Here is a 16,892-nt window from a genome sequence, read left to right as displayed (position 1 = left end):
GATTTTTTTTGTTTTAATCTTTAGGTGAACATATTCCTTTTTTAAGATGAAACAGCTGCAACACTGTCTCAGATTTCAAGTTATTTATATGTTAAGATGTGTATTTAGATATTCACGTTAACATTAAAGTCTGCATACATTTGGTTTCTGTGTGGAAACATTTGTAAATTTAACCATCAGTGGTGTTGTGTATTTGCATTAAGTAAGCACAAGACGGGAGTAGCTTTTCAGAGGTCTCTTTACTGTGTGTTCTCCATCTTACAGTACAACACTTCCTGCTTCTTCTTCTACTTGTCTCTTTCTTAACAGTTCTACAGTGCCACCTATTGGCCTGGAATGTATTAGCTTTCAGAACATAACATTTCCCCCTTTCTTAAAAAGTGTTACTTCTACCCTAAAGCGAAGTGGGGTAACAGCAAAATGTTTTAAACCAGAATCTTCTCTGTAGTAATAACTCGGCTAATACTCTCCATCTTACAGTACAACACTTCCTGCTTCTTCTTCTACTTGTCTCTTTCTTAACAGTTCTACAGTGCCACCTATTGGCCTGGAATGTATTAGCTTTCAGAACATAACAAGTGGGATTGTTGAGATGTAACAGGACATCTTCCATCAAGGCCTGGAACTGCATGCTAAAGTGTAACTGTTTTTTGTTTTTAAACTGTGTAGTTCTGTAAAATAAATTATTTTGTGTCTGTGGCTAATTCTAATTTTTAAAGAAATTGAAATCAATAGCCTACGCACAATTAAGTTCAATACATTCAACCAATCAAGCAAAGACTTTTGAAAGTATGAAGTGATTTTGAAATCTCGTGGATGCAAGAAAACACGAAGAAGAAGAAATAACACAACAAAAAGATTAAACAAACTGAAGTAGGCTTTTGTATCGTTTTGTATGCAGCGTTGCGCAGCGGCAGATGTTGAACGCACCCCGGCAGAAGAAGGCGTGGCCAGGAAGTGTCATGGCGTCCTCCTCATACAGGATTTCGCTTTTGTCCGACCAATGATAAAATTAGCGTTTCTTTTTCCAACAAAAAGGATTTCGTACATTTAGCCAAGACAGCACGCAGTAGAGCTGAGCATGGGGACCGTCCATGCCCGGGTAAGAACAATTCACCTGCATGTTTTAGCTGCAGCTTGACCTCTGTCTGTGGGCTGTCTGTCAGCAGGCCTGCGCCCTGCAGCAACATGGATCACTCACTGTGCTCACACTGTACTGACATGTCTGCAGAGAGGCAACGACTTTATTTCTTCCCTGCTGTGAAAGAAGACTAAAAGCTAGGTTTAATTTGAGAAAAATCATACATGCCAATATTTAGCATCTGGAAGACTGGAACTGCTCCAACCACTTTCTTCATGTGAACAGTCAGTTTTTCCAGGCGTTCCTCAGAGATGCTCTGCCAGGCCTCTGCAGGACTCTCTTCAAGAACACATTTCATGAACATGAATCTGGGTGTTGATACATACTATCAAAATCAAATTAACATGAATCTGGGTGTTGATACATGCTATCAAAATCAAATGAACATGAATCTGGGTGTTGATACATACTATCAAAATCAAATTAACATGAATCAGGGTGTTGAATACATAAAGTGTTATACACATATGGTTTATTGTGATGATCAATAATAGCCTGTGGTGTTAAAGCCCTTCTTAAAAGCAACCTCCATCTCTTATTTGCTTGTCCCAATTCATTTCAACTATGATGTGTACTTTGATTGCCAAAGCACTTTGTCAACACTGTATTTCTAATGTATTTGTATAATATGTTGCATTGCAGAGCCTGGACCCTCTGCCCATGCAGGGGCCCGAGCTTGGCGTTCACGCCGACGACATCGAAGCTCCAGACATTGAGCAGGAGCAGAAGCAAGAAGTTCTGGAAAACAAGAATGTAAGATTGGGGTTGTTCCACATAGTAATTCGACAAGACTCTAACTGGCTTTGCCTATAGGATACTGTATGTATCTCACATATTTACGAGGGCGGCTTTAGCTCAGGAGGTAGAGCGGGTCGGCCAATGACGCAAGGGTTGGCGGTTCGATCCCCGCTCCCTCCCAGCTGTTAATCGTTGTGTCCCTGGGCAAGACACTTAACCCTCCTTGCCTCGTATGATTGGTATGATTGGTATGAATGTAGACATGAATGGTATGATTGGTATGATTGGTATGAATGTAGACATGAATGATGGTGGTTCGGAGGGGCCGTTGAGCGCCAATGTGTGGCTGCCACGCTTCTGAACCACCGGTATGAATGGTGTGAACGAATAATCATCCTGTGTCAGCGCTTTGAGCCTTGGAAAGGCGCTATATAAATCCAATGATTATTATTATCTATTATTATATTTGATGTGAAGAATTCTAATCTAATATCATTTGAAATAACTGAGTTAGTGATTTGAGATTTCTTCACATAGTGTCTTTCTTTTCTGTTCCTCAGGTTGTAGTACAGCGAGTTCACATAGACGGACTGGGACGGACCAAGGAGGACCTGTTGAGTTATGAAATCGCTGAAGTTTTCCGGGCAAGGAATTTAATTGATGTGAGTACATGTTCCCACAGATAAATGGTCAATGGACTGCATTCATATAGCGCTTTACAATATGCCTACATTCACCCAATCCTCACACGGATGGCGGCAAACTACCACGCAGGGTGCTGCTGGCGCAACCATCGGGTGGGGTTCAGTATCTCGCACAAGGACACTTCGACATGCGGACCCGGGGATCAAACCACCAAACTCTTTTATCCAGAACGATTAGGGGACAACCCGCTCTACCACCTGAGCCACAGCCATATACTCCTCTATGCTACTGTATATACTCCTCTATGCTACTGTATATACTCCTCTATGCTACAGTATATACTCCTCTATGCTACTGTATATACTCCTCTGTGCTACTGTATATACTCCTCTATGCTACTGTATATACTCCTCTATGCTACTGTATATACTCCTCTATGCTACTGTATATACTCCTCTATGCTACTGTATATACTCCTCTATGCTACTGTATATACTCCTCTATGCTACAGTATATACTCCTCTATGCTACTGTATATACTCCTCTGTGCTACTGTATATACTCCTCTATGCTACTGTATATACTCCTCTATGCTACTGTATATACTCCTCTATGCTACTGTATATACTCCTCTATGCTACTGTATACGTATTCTTGTCCCTACATCTGCAATAAAGTATGGTCCACTGTGTTGTTTTAGGTGATGAAAAGGTCTCATGAAGCCAGACAGAAGCTGCTGCGTCTCGGCATCTTCAGAAAAGTGGAAGTTGTTATTGACACATCACAAGGTAATGTCAACTGCATGGCCTTCAACATCTGTCATACATGGCTGCTTTGTCAATAAATACTATATGTGCTAATAACATTGTTTCCCCCCCCTGTGTTGAAGAATGTACTTGCTGTTGTAATGGTTGACCACATTGTAAACCCCAGGAAGGGTCAATGAAATGTACTCAGTGATGTAATTAATGAAGACCTAGAATTGACTGCTATGCTGAAACAGTGAAAGTCGCTACATCACCTCCATGTCTCTGAACACTTCTTCTAGACACCTGCCATCACTGGACACATCTGTTGTTTCAAATCATTCTAATGGAATGTTCCATATTTCCCTGTTTGAGAATTGTGTTTGCATTGGAGAGCAACCAAAATGGATTATTTTTTTCTGCAAGCGGCGGTTCTGAAGCTGCTAGATGTTAGTGTTCATGTAGGACTTGCTCTCTCACTGCGTGTCCGGATTAAAACACAAGCCAAATGTATCTGTGTTCCTCTCTCCAGGCGTGGACGCTCTCCCTAACGGCCTGGACGTGACCTTTGAGGTGACTGAGCTGAGGCGGATGACGGGCAGCTACAACACCATGGTCGGCAACAATGAAGGAAGCATGGTGAGCCGCGCCCTCTCATGCCTCCTTTGTGATGGGCTTCATATTGTTGATTCATTCACAAAGTGTCACATTTGCCTCATTGCACTTTTCCTTTGTTGTCTGTGGGTTGCCAGTTTGTGTCAACCTCCAGATAATGGTTGATTATCTGCAGAAGTGGATGGTAGAGTAACAAACTTACAAGACACATGGGCAGGCCTGAATTCATAACATTGGGATTATGCATGTTTCTGTTTTACGGGTAAACTAATACTGGTTGTAACATATTTGCTGTGGTGGCCCACTACTGGTAAATGAATGAACAGGAACCACTCTGCATATAGACGGTTTTAACTTGACAACAATAACAACCATCACAACCCACCTGGATATCCGGTTTACTTCCTGTATACATAGCTGAGCGCAGGCTGATATTCGGCTCATATTAAAATGTTAATGTTAGGCCGTGTCTCCGACAGACACATTAACAAGGTAGCCTATTTCGGTCTTTATGTCTTGTAGTAATTAGTAGTTGTTGTTGTTGTTGATGATAGTTGCCATAACAACCACCCCTGTCGGAAAGACGTGCACGCTGGGTAGTAGGAAGCGTTGTTGTCCGGTCTGGAGCTAGCCTGAGAGGCTAATAAAAACGACATGTTACAGAGTAAGCAGACTATCAGTACGTTATTGCATGCATAGGCCTATCTTTACATTAAAAAAAATAGAAATAGAAGTAGGCTATGTCAGTGTTTCCCCCTGAATAGCTGAGAAAGTGGACACTGTCAATAGTTAGCACTGTGAAGCTGATACAATTCAGGTGGTGGTAATGCAACATTTAAGGATGCCAACCGCCATAAAACACAGAAGAAGAAGCTGAGAAAAAGGAAATGCCGTGGGGTTGCAGCTGGTGAAAACCGTCTATACATCATGTTCAGATGGTGTTGGGTTACACTTAACTCGAGTGCACTATGAGGCAGCAGCTATTCCCATTTTCTGTGGCCCAAAGAGGTTGACTAGTTTGCTGTTCTTTGGTTCCACATCATTCCCAGTGTTACTTCTACTTCCTGCTGCAGCACTAACTTAGGTCATCTTGATTGGGAAACTTGATTAGGATAAAGGTAGTAATAATAATACACATATTAATTGATTGCATTTATATAGCACTTTTCTAAGTACTCAAAGTGCATCATGGGGAGGGAGGGGGGGGACTCAAGTTCAAGTTCAAGTTCAAGTTTATTCATATGTCCCAGAAGGGCACTTTGGGTTGCAGCAGAGCAAAAAACAAAACAGTCAAAAAAGACTCGAAATAAAAACATGAAAACAAAGTGCAGACACAAATAGACCATAAAAACCATAAAAGACCATAAAACCATAAAAACAAAATGGAGACACAATAGACCACGACATAGTGCAAAGTAAGTTCAGTTCAAAAGTGCCAGTGTAGTTTAAAGTGCATTAGAGGCCGATAAGTGCAAATACGATAAGTGCAAAATGCAAGGCAGTCTGAGAAGGAGACTTAGCCACACAGCGCTACATATTACAGAAAGAAAATGCTACAATATAACTATTGTATAGGAGAACATAAAATAAATAAAAACATCAAATAGATGTTACATTACTGTATATTCTCTTAAGTAGCATTTAAAGCTCGAATCGAAGCAGGCACAAAGGAATTCCTATATCTATTTTTCTTGGCCAAGGGAGCACGAAGACGAAGGCCAGATGGAAGCAGCTCATATTCAGAGCACAGCGGATGGGCATTGTCTGAGCAGATAGCCCTTGCTTTTTTCAGCAACTGCAGGTTGAAAATGTGGTCTAGGCTCCTAAAATGGATTCCGGCTATTTTAGAAGCCGTTTTCACGATTCTCCCTAGGGAGTTCCTATTCTTGATGTCGAGGCTGCCATACCAGCAAGCAATAGAGAAGGTGATCACTGATTCAATGAAGGCGCTGTAGAACAATTTCATCAAGGTCTTGTCTACCTGGAATTTGGCAAGTTTCCGGAGACACAAAAGGCGCTGCTGACCCTTTTTGCACAGCGACTCACAACTCAACTCATCCACCACCGATGTGTAGCACCCACCTGGGTGATGCATGGCACCACACATCAGCTATCACGATGGAGAGTAGAGGATTGAATGTACCAATTACAGTAGATAACAAGAGATGATTTAGGTGGCCATGATTGAAGGAAGGCCTGTGTGAGAATTTAGCCAGGGCACCGGGGTCACACCCCTACTCTTGCGATATGTTCCGATGGTATCTTCCATGACCACAGAGAGTCAGGACCTCGGTTTAACATCTCATCCAAAGGACTGGACGGTGCTCACCTCACTCACAGGACAGACAGAGGCCCTCTCTCTGGGGCATTGGGGAGATTATTCATGAGACCAGAGGAAAGAGCACCTCCTACTGGTCCTCCAACACCACTTCCAGCACCAGATGGTCTCCCATCCAAGGACTGATCACAGCCAGACCTGCTTAGCTTACCCCAGCAAGCCAGCAATGTAGTGGTGCCACAGTGCTGGCTAACATACATTTGACTCAAACCTATAATGTGTTTGTTTTTTGAGTCAAATTGATTGTAAATGTTTTCTTAATTTCAATGCCTTTTCTTGCGGTTGGAGAATGAATGTTAAGGAAACGCTGACTAGCTCTCACTGTCACATTACAGGTTCTGGGCCTGAAGGTGCCCAACGTGTTTGGTCGGGCAGAGAAGCTGACCTTCCAGTTCTCCTACGGCACCAAAGAGACGTCCTACGGCCTGTCTTTTTTCAAACCTCAGCCAGGGAACTTTGAGCGCAAGTAAGACGGGACTGCATCATTACTGTTAGTTTCTCTTTTAGTTCCCGGCAACATGGTGGTACATGATGTCTTTCTGTGTGTAGACACATTTTGCTAACAGAAACTCAAGAACAATACATGATAGAAATTTCATCCGACATAAATCTACAAATTAAAGATGAACAGATTTTCTCGAAACTACTATAATTCCTTAACTCTACATAATAAAGATACAGACTTCATATTAATACCACCCATGTGTTATGTGGAGACAAGTATGCTGACATAGATATAATTGGAAATGAGTGCATTAATTAGCTTAGTTAATGACTTCATTACCATAACTGGTTATGTTACATCATGGTGGTTACGGCGGGACATCGGGCAGCTCAAGGGCCTCTTCTGATATTTGGAACTGTAGAGCTGGGACAAATAGGAGGTTAATCCTTGGCTGCTATGTCACATACACACATGTTTTTGGGTTTATATATTAATGTATTATTATGTTCTTTTGAAGTAAGGGATTGATGTGTTCTCTCTTTTTCTTTTTTTCTTCTATTTCCACTTTCAGCGTCTCAATCAACTTGTACAAAGTAACAGGCCAGTTTCCATGGAGTTCACTGAGGGAGACAGACCGAGGTGTCTCCGCAGAAATTAGTGTAAATACTTTTTTTCTATTTACGTGCCATGGCTATTTATTCATCTGTTACTCAATACCTAATTTGTTGTTTTCATTCTCTCGCCTCCTTCCACTTGGATGAATTACATGAACATATTCGCTTCATGTTTTTCCTTTATTACTTTCAAAATCAAAATTATAGGGCCATATGATTTCTGCAAAATGGGGAAAAAACAGATGGAATCATGGAATTTGGTAATAAAAATGGTACTAACTATAAAACATGGAATATTGCAGAATTTTCGATAATTTGGCAGAAATTGATCAAAGTAGGCCTAATGATCAAAATCAAAAGTAGACTTAATTATTGTAGTAAGCTACTGTAAATTATTTCATAATTGTAAAATAGGCCTAGAGGAATGATTCCGTTTTGGATTGGGGTGTTTTGAGATATATATATATATATATATATATATATATATATAACGGACAGATTTCATATGGCCCTAAAATTACAACACTCATAAAATAACTCTTGGAATGTGTTCGATGTATATTGCAATGTATCTGTGATGATGTTACCATATGCAGCAGTGTACGAGTATCTGAGGGAGGGTTTTTCACTTTTAAAGAGCATTAACCTTAAACCCTAAAATGTTCAATCCCCAACAACTATACTTCAAGTGACTCTACGTATTGAACTGTACTTTGTTAACAGTGATCTGCTTCTCTTGCCCACCAACAGTTCCCTGTGTGGAAGACCAACCAGACCCTGAAGTGGGAGGGAGTGTGGAGAGAGCTGGGCTGTCTGGCTCGCACTGCCTCCTTTGCTGTCAGGGAGGAGAGCGGACATTCCCTCAAGTCCTCTCTTTCGGTATCTAACTGCCCCCTATTTCACACTGGAGATTTGACTGCAAACTCTGAATTAAATTTAATTAATTAATTAATTAATTAATTAATTAAATTAGCTGTAGGGGTTCCTTCATATTTTGCTGAACATTCATGAGCTATCGTGACATTTCCCAAATAAATATTTTTTAGTCTACATTCATAGGTTACCTTTTCATGTTGAATAGTGGATTTAAACATTCCATGTCTTCTGGGTTAGAACTTAGGTTATCATCTGGCACTTGCACAACCTTTTTGTTTGTTTGTATGTAGGTTTTTACTCTTTCAAGCATAACTCGATCTACAGTACCTGCAGTTAGAGATGGGAATTGATCAGATTTTATTGACACAATGCCATTATTGATTTTGCTTATCGGTCCGATTCTTTAACGATTCCCTTATTGATTCCTGATCAATTTTCTGGTTGGGGAAAAAGTAGGCCTACACACGTTTTCCATGTCCACACAGCTGTTTTATCATCTCTTGAGTCTGAACGTAGAGGTCATTTACACCTGGTGTTAACATGCGTTTTCTGCCATCAGATTGCAATCTGATTGTACTTGACCACTTGAAATGCCAGGTGTAAACGCCCCCAAGACACATTGAAGACGGATTGGAATATGATCGGCCAAACCACCTCCGGAGGTGGTCAGGGATGCATTTTGTACACATTTAACACAAGTGTAAATGCAATGTGTCCTCTCAATCTGTATACAGCAACAGTATGCGGATTGAGAGGACAACCATTTTGGGTGTTAATAAGTTATCTGGATGTTATCTGGATCAGGAAAAACGCATGTTAACACCAGGTGTAAATGGAATCAGGTTAATGTGGTCAAGCACAGTATTATTGCAATCTGATGGCAGAAAACACATGTTAATGCCAGGTGTAAATGGCCTCATAGTGTAGAATGTCAGACTAATAATATTTGAAGATGTTAAAATAAGAAAAAATGCCGGCATCGATAAAAGGATTTGATAACCTCAGAGGCATATGATTCTGAGTAATTGGACAATTTGGAATCGTAAACGGTTCTGGCTCTCGATTCACATCCCTACATGCAGCTGAGCTTGTTCAGAATTTGACCTGCAGTTGAAATTCCATGACTTGGTTTAAATAAGACATAGTAATCCGGAGATATTGTCCAGTAGTAGGTGTTTGTGGTCTCATACAGTACTGACCTTCTCTTCTCTCAGCATGCCATGGTCATCGACACCAGAAACTCCTCCATCCTTCCCAGGAAAGGCGGGCTGTTGAAGATCCATCAGGTTTGTGGTTCACCACCAAGCCACAGCCTTTCTGAACCCTGGTGTGTGTGTACAAACACAGTATGACAGATCTCGTCCACCAGGCTGATGTGTTTATGTTGCGTAGGAGCTGGCTGGTTACACCGGAGGAGACGCCAGTTTCCTGAAGGAAGACTTTGAGATCCAGCTGAACAGAACGCTCTTCTGGGACTCTGTGAGATTCCACATTTTAAATGTTAGCCGTTTATGTGACGCTCTCATCCAGAGGGAATGAACACAGTTTAACTTGATGCTGTTTTACTGGGACAAAGGACAAGCAAAGCCACATGCATGCTAATAAAACATACACATAATAACAATAAAAAAAACACTCAAATGTCTTTCTCCCTCTTCCAGGTCCTTTCTGCCTCTATGTGGGGCGGGTTGCTCCTGCCCTTTGGTGACAAGCCAACATGCATAGCAGACAGGTACAAAAATACAATCAGCATACCTACCTGTTATGATACTAAACACTGATTAAATAGATCTCACTTGTGCTGTTAATCTGCCCAGAGCCATTTGCAAACTATAGTCTTGATGAAACGTAGGCTTCTTTCTGTACTCCTCTAAGGCTAATGACTCTATATCATACAGTGTCAAATGGTATTTTGTTTATGTCCACCTTGTAGGTTCTATCTTGGTGGCCCCACCAGTATCAGAGGATTCAGTATGTACAGTATGGGCCCACAGAGTGAAGGTGAGACATTAACCTTGCCCCCCCCCCCCCCCCCCCCCCAAAAAAAAAAAACATTTAAAATCATCAGAAGAGGGAAAATCATTAATTGTGAAATGGAACACAGATAAATAGATCATTTTAAGTGACATTGTCATAGTTTGTGTGTTAAACGAACTGTATATCCAGTAATCGTTGGTCGACTGCTCATGACTTCTTTTGCATTATGCAAACTAAAGTGAAATCACTTTGAACCCTTTTCCTCCATGGTCTGATAAACCATGGCCCCCTGCTGGTCAGAATGAAACAATGCAACGTTTGATGGTGGATTGAAACCTTCTTTGCTGGTACTGTATTACTGGCATGGCAGGTGACTACCTGGGAGGAGAGGCCTACTGGGCCGGAGGGCTCCACCTCTACACCCCTCTACCCTTCAGACCGGGCAAGGGTGGCTTTGGTGACCTCTTCAGAACACACTTCTTCCTCAACGCCGGGAACCTGTGCAACCTCAACTATGGTGAGTATTTTAGAAACCGAGTGAGCACCAGTGCAATGAGAATCTGTTGGTCCTTTTATGCTTGACCTGACATGAGCTTGACACTCGTTTGAACTTGATGGGACCCAGTAGCACCCGATGGGCTGAATTTTTAACTGTGGTTCAGGTTGAGCTCAGGTCTAACACTGTGGTTCAGGTTGAGCTCAGGTCTAACACTGTGGTTCTAAAAATGCGGGTCTAAAAATACTGTTTACACAGAGATGGTTTTGCAGTTGAGTCTCCCACTTCTGGAACCACATGTGCCCCCATTGGCCTAGGATCCAATCCTGCTAGATACAGTATGTGAATCTGAGTAGTTCATAAAAAATCAAAGATAGCGCGCTAATTGCCATTACAGTTATGAGGAGTGCCAATACAGTTTAGCAGTCCATCTTTAGGTATGTGAATATATGAGTAGTGCCAATACAGTTTAGCAGTCCATCTTTAGATATGTGAGTCTATGAGGAGTGCCAATACAGTTTAGCAGTCCATCTTTAGGTATGTGAGTCTATGAGGAGTGCCAATACAGTTTAGCAGTCCATCTTTAGATATGTGAATCTATGAGTAGTGCCAATACAGTTTAGCAGTCCATCTTTAGATATGTGAATCTATGAGGAGTGCCAATACAGTTTAGCAGTCCATCTTTAGATATGTGAGTCTATGAGGAGTGCCAATGCAGTTTAGCAGTCCATCTTTAGATATGTGAATATATGAGGAGTGCCAATACAGCAGTCCATCTTTAGCAAGTTTATGGCTCATAAAAGGCTGTATCTATTTTTCCTGTTCATGTACAACACCATTGTTTAATACTACTGTGATCTGATGACGCGATGAATGCTGTGTGTAGTATCCTGGACCATGTACACAAATACTATGTATATGGAACTGAGCTGTTATTTTATTGTTTAATTGTATTTATTATTATTTAATGTTTTCCTTGTTTGGGTGAGCCTCGGATCAAACTTTGATGACAACCAAGTTCTAATACAGACTGGTGCAAAATTTCTAGTGCCGTCTGTCTGTCTGTCTGTCTGACTGAGGTTCAACATTTGTGTTTTTTCTCAGGTGAGGGTCCACAAGCACACTTGAAGAAACTGGCGGAGTGTCTCCGCTGGTCGTATGGTGCGGGTCTCGTGCTGCGTTTGGGAAATATTGCCAGACTGGAACTCAACTACTGCATTCCCATGGGAGTCCAGAGTGGAGACAGGTAGAGACAGTTGAGTTATCTGGTTGTAGTAGCCACAGTGATTTTAAATCTCATCAGTTACATTCACTTTTTATGCATTAAAGGTATACTATATCAGGGTATCCGCTTGGTCTTGAAAAGTATTGAAAGTTGATAAATCGATTTAGGGAAAATTAAGGCCCATAAAAAGTCTTATTTGCCATTTGATGAGGCATTAAATTTGGTAGCTATTGTGCTGATTGTGTTAAATGGGCATATGATATTGTCTCATATCGATCGCAGACACCTGAATTGAATCAGAATCATATCGTGGCATACTTTGTGATATCAGCAAATATTGTATCGTTGTCCAAATAATCTATATAATATCGTATCGTGATGAAACTTGTGATTCACACATCTATCGCTGATGTGATGAAAGTGGTGTTGAGTCTTAAATTTGATTGAAAGGGTCTTAAAAAGATCTTCAATGGTATTGAATTTAACTTCAGGATTCATGCATATACCCTGTATATAGAAGGAACTTAACTTAACACCCCCTGCAGGTGCAAAGATGAATCTAAATCAAAACGGATAAAACCTGCGTCCAGACAGCACAGAAAACACATACAGCATTTACAGCATAGTAAATAACTGTAAGGATCTAAATCAGTGCCCAGACAACAGGTCTAGCAAATGTTCCCGTGAACCTACAATGGTCATGTAACCTAGAGAGGATGGAGATTTAGAGGGGAAGGAAACCTTTTTCTTCAAGAAATTAGTTTTCAGGTTGTGATGGAAGATGGGGAGAAACACACCTGTCTTCCCTGACGGACAGCTCACTCCAGCTTTGGGGACTGAGTCCAAGCATGATCAAGACCTGGATAAGCATTAAACTCACCCAACAATATTAAGGATATTAAGGACACATAGTTTAATGAATTTGGATTTCCAAAGAGACCAAAAAAGTGGGTTCCACCCATTAATGTTATCCCCATTTTCCAGAGCGTCCTCTAGAAAATGTATTTACTATTTTTAAAAAGCTGTTTTCCCATGCATTGAATATTTTCAGCTTCTCACTTTGATTTGAGCTATTTGACTACTCTCCCCACAGGATATGTGACGGGGTCCAGTTTGGAGCAGGAATCAGATTCCTGTGAGATCACGTTCCTTTGATCTGGATCCTTGTTTCGCACTTGAGTTCACACAAGGGACATTTGATTGGATGAATCGCCTGTACAGAATTGAAGCCGCTGCGAATTGGGACAGCCAACCAAACTATTACGTGGAAAAGATTACTGTTGATGTGTGTGCGTGTACAAAGAATGCAAGACACTGAGATATATGGACACCGAGAAGGGGAGACAAAACCACGAGTGCCGTTATGAGTCAAATGTAAATGTGGTCTGGACTACAATGTACACAAATAAATTATGTACCCGTCTATAGTTTCTGTGAATTTTTAGAATCGAAAAATTGCCATCCAAAATTTTGATGATGGCAGGCATATGTTGTCTGCTCATTTTATTGCCCTACATCTCTCTTATCATGGCATACACATGATAGTGAGAGGCTGCTCACTGCTGAGCAAATGTCCAACTGCAGCTCTCTGGGTTCCCAAACTTAAACATCAAATTCAAGGACTTTCAATGCCCAATTCCCTCAAATTCAAGGACCCATCACAACATAGTTTGACACATGGAACAAGGTTAATTACTGTTACAACACTAAGGGTTTTTAGAATGAGAACGACCTTTAGAGAAGCTCAGACAATTAAAAATAGAGGCTTGAATGTGTGAAGATTTCTCAATCTACAGAATGTAAGTTTATATATACTATCCTTTATAAAAAAGTGGGCAATATCTGTCTGCTGTCTGTTTGCATTTTTGTCCCACTGATGTCACAATGCCTATGACATTAGTGATGTCATAAGATGATTTTGGTCATGTCACAATGTCAATGTAGACATTGTGACATTATTGACCAAAATCATCTTGTGACATCATTAGTGACATACAGTATATTGTGTGTGTGTCTGTCTAGACTATACTTTCTTCGCCGATTAAGATCTTTTGGTGCTAGTAAACAGATTCTTCTATTATTTTTTACCTCAGTGATTATGAGTGTTTTACAGTACTGCAGTACCACCTGGTATGGATGCCTGTCTGTTACCTTAAAATCACAACTACTTACAGATGAATATTTGTTCAAAAATTGTAGGTAAACCACTGCATAGTCTATATGAGTCTACATATGTCAACAGTGTATTGAGGTTAGCTAGAAATATTGCCTCAAACACTAATCATGTGAAGAATATGAACTCCTGCCCTCTGGCAGGAGATACTTAATTCCAACTTTCAAGGTCAGACTAAGAAAGTCCTTTATACATCAGTCGATCCTGAGGCTTAATCAAGAACATGGCCGAGTGTCAGTGGAGCAGTGACCAGTGCTCTCTGTGTGCTGTATGTGTGTATGTATCTGTATCTTTGTATTTTTGGTTTTGTTCTCTTTGTCATGTGTTTGTGTGTGGGACTGCTGCTGTCTTGCAAGACAAATTTCAGTGTGAACTGACAAAGTGTATTGTATCGTGTGTATATATATGAAGGCAGGATGAACCCACTGCTCTAAACACGCTCTAATGTAATCACAATGGGAGATTTCTGCATTCTGGGCTCATTTCAATCTAGTATTAAACATACAATTGTGTCATGTTGGAATAAAAACACTGCTTGTATCGATAAATATGCACCATTACTACAAGATGAAAAAAAAAATACAGAAATAATAAGTTAAATCGAGCTGTTTAGAGGGGCAAATTCAGCATCTCAGCCTGCCTGGAGAAAAACGGCACAACAACAAAAATGGTCACTCCTCACCTTAAGAGTGGATTCCCAACTGGATTTTTTTATTTGCCCATTGGTCTGTCATCACTTACATTATAGCCAACCCCTATGTACACGTCATGGTGAATGTTTGCTTTGGGAGAACATGCAAACTCCACACGGAAAGGCCCTGTGCCACCATGCCCCCCCCTCTTGTTTGAAATTGTATTTATTAGGATAAACCCCTTGAGATGAATCATCTCGTTTTCGAGGGGGTCCCAACATGCAGAACAATCATTACATAGCAAACAGAGAAAAACATATTTAACATGCAGACAGCAAAGAAAGAAAGAAAAAACACACACACACACACACACACACACACACACACACACACACACACACACACACACACACACACACACACACACACACACACACACACACACACACACACACACACACACACACACACACACACACACACACACACACACACACAAATCAATGAAAACAATGAAGCAGTACAACCACAAGGTGGCCAAAGGCCTGTAGATGAACAATCAAAACAAAAATGGATCGCCAACTACGATCAGATCTGTTATATGATATAATATAATATATGATATAAATGATATATATATACATGATATAAATGTCATCAGTGATAACAAGAGCAATGAATCACAAACAAAGAGGACAGAGCATGCTTAAACAAACCAAATGATGAGATAGAACGAATATCAGCAGGTAGATTGTCCCAGTCTGTTGGTGCTTTATGCCTAAAAGCTCTTTTGCCAATAGTTTTCTTTGCATGAGGAACAGAGAAATATAGCTGAGCAGAGTGCCTCATTTGATATCTGGATGAGAAAGGTACAAGATACTGTTTTAAGTAAAGAGGATAACTGAGGTGAATACATTTAAAAATAAGTTGAAGCCAGTGAATGTGTCTTCTTGTGTTTAGGGATGGAAAATTAAGTGTCTGATACATTGTACAGTGGTGAGTAAGAAAAGGGCAACCAAGGACAAATCTACAAATTCTATTATAAGCTGTGTTAAGTGGAATAAGGTCAGATTTTGATGCGTTTTGATAAACAACATCACAATAGTCGAGCAGTGGTAATAAAAGTTGAGAAACAAGTTTCTTACGAACACTGAATGAAAAACAATTGCGAGAACGATACAAGACATTGATCCCAAAGTTGACTTTCTGACAGACATGACCAATGTGAGATTTGAATGAGAGTTTGGCATCAAGCCATACACCAAGATATTTGATTTTTTCAACTTCATGCAAAAGAGTGCCGTCATTACATCTTACTACACAGGAACCGGGGTTGGAATTGAGTTTCTGTGTAGTACCAAAGACCATAATATAGGACTTAGTTTTATTGAGCAAAAGTTTGTTACATGAAAGCCAATTTTGTAAAATAATGAAATCAGACTGAAGATAAGTTTGAATTTGAAGTAAATCTGGTTTAGAAGTGTATATGACCGTGTCATCTGCATAAAGTTGGGCAAAACAATTATTGAATATTAGTGGGAGATCATTAACAAAAATAGAAAAAAGAAGTGGTCCCAGTGTTGAACCCTGGGGCACACCTTGTTGTTGAATCAACAAATCAGATTTTTTACCATTTAAGACTACACATTGTCTTCTGTTATGGAGGTATGCACTGAACCACAAAACTGCATTATCAGAAAGGCCAAGGGCATGGAGTTTATCCAAAAGCAAATAGCGATCTACAAAATCAAAGGCTTTGGTTAAATCAATAAATATAGCACCTGTGAGGTCACCATTATCAGCAGCAGAATACACATCATTCGTAAATTTAAGGAGTGCAGTGGTTGTGGAGTGATTAGACCTAAAACCAGATTGACAAGGTGATAATAAATTATTATTACTAAGATATTTAGAGAGTTGATTATAAATTAATTTTTCGAATATCTTAGCAATAGAACATATAATGGATATAGGTCTGTAGTTGTTACAATCAAGTATATCTCCTCCTTTATGCAGTGGAGTAATGCGTGCACATTTCCAAATAAATGGTAACTCACAGGTAGACAAGGAGAGGTTAAATAAATCGGCAAGTGGATAAATAATGACATTGACAGCTAGTTTAATAAATCTATTTTCTAACCCATCAAGCCCAGCACTACTGCTAACATTTAACTCATTAATGGCCTTCAGAACATCAGTTGGAGAAATTTTGCTAAAAGAAAAAGAACTAG

General features: G+C 40.3%; 1 protein-coding gene across 1 annotated transcript; it reads left to right on the top strand.

The window, feature by feature from the left end:
* The first annotated feature begins 980 nt into the window (after positions 1 to 980).
* On the top strand, positions 981 to 13,679 carry LOC310800319 (sorting and assembly machinery component 50 homolog A). Its single transcript, XM_083662909.1, has 15 exons — positions 981 to 1,102; positions 1,784 to 1,894; positions 2,440 to 2,541; positions 3,225 to 3,312; positions 3,803 to 3,909; positions 6,559 to 6,689; positions 7,240 to 7,327; positions 8,033 to 8,161; positions 9,373 to 9,444; positions 9,551 to 9,637; positions 9,820 to 9,890; positions 10,092 to 10,159; positions 10,506 to 10,652; positions 11,736 to 11,877; positions 12,950 to 13,679. Exons 1-15 carry the CDS (start codon positions 1,082 to 1,084, stop codon positions 12,993 to 12,995), a joined length of 1,410 nt encoding a protein of 469 aa, XP_083519035.1. The 5' UTR covers positions 981 to 1,081; the 3' UTR covers positions 12,996 to 13,679.
* Positions 13,680 to 16,892: the final 3,213 nt, after the last annotated feature.

This window comes from Poromitra crassiceps (assembly GCF_964638095.1).
Source record: "Poromitra crassiceps genome assembly, chromosome: 30".
NCBI lineage: Eukaryota > Metazoa > Chordata > Actinopteri > Beryciformes > Melamphaidae > Poromitra > Poromitra crassiceps.
This window is presented reverse-complemented; position numbering and strand designations above follow the sequence as displayed.

Coding starts and splice junctions, on each gene's coding strand:
- LOC310800319 (XM_083662909.1), top strand. CDS start 1,082: ATGGGGACCGTCCATGCCCGG. Junction 2,542..3,224: donor GGGCAAGGAATTTAATTGAT/GTGAGTACATGT, acceptor GTGTTGTTTTAG/GTGATGAAAAGGTCTCATGA. Junction 9,638..9,819: donor GAACGCTCTTCTGGGACTCT/GTGAGATTCCAC, acceptor TCCCTCTTCCAG/GTCCTTTCTGCCTCTATGTG.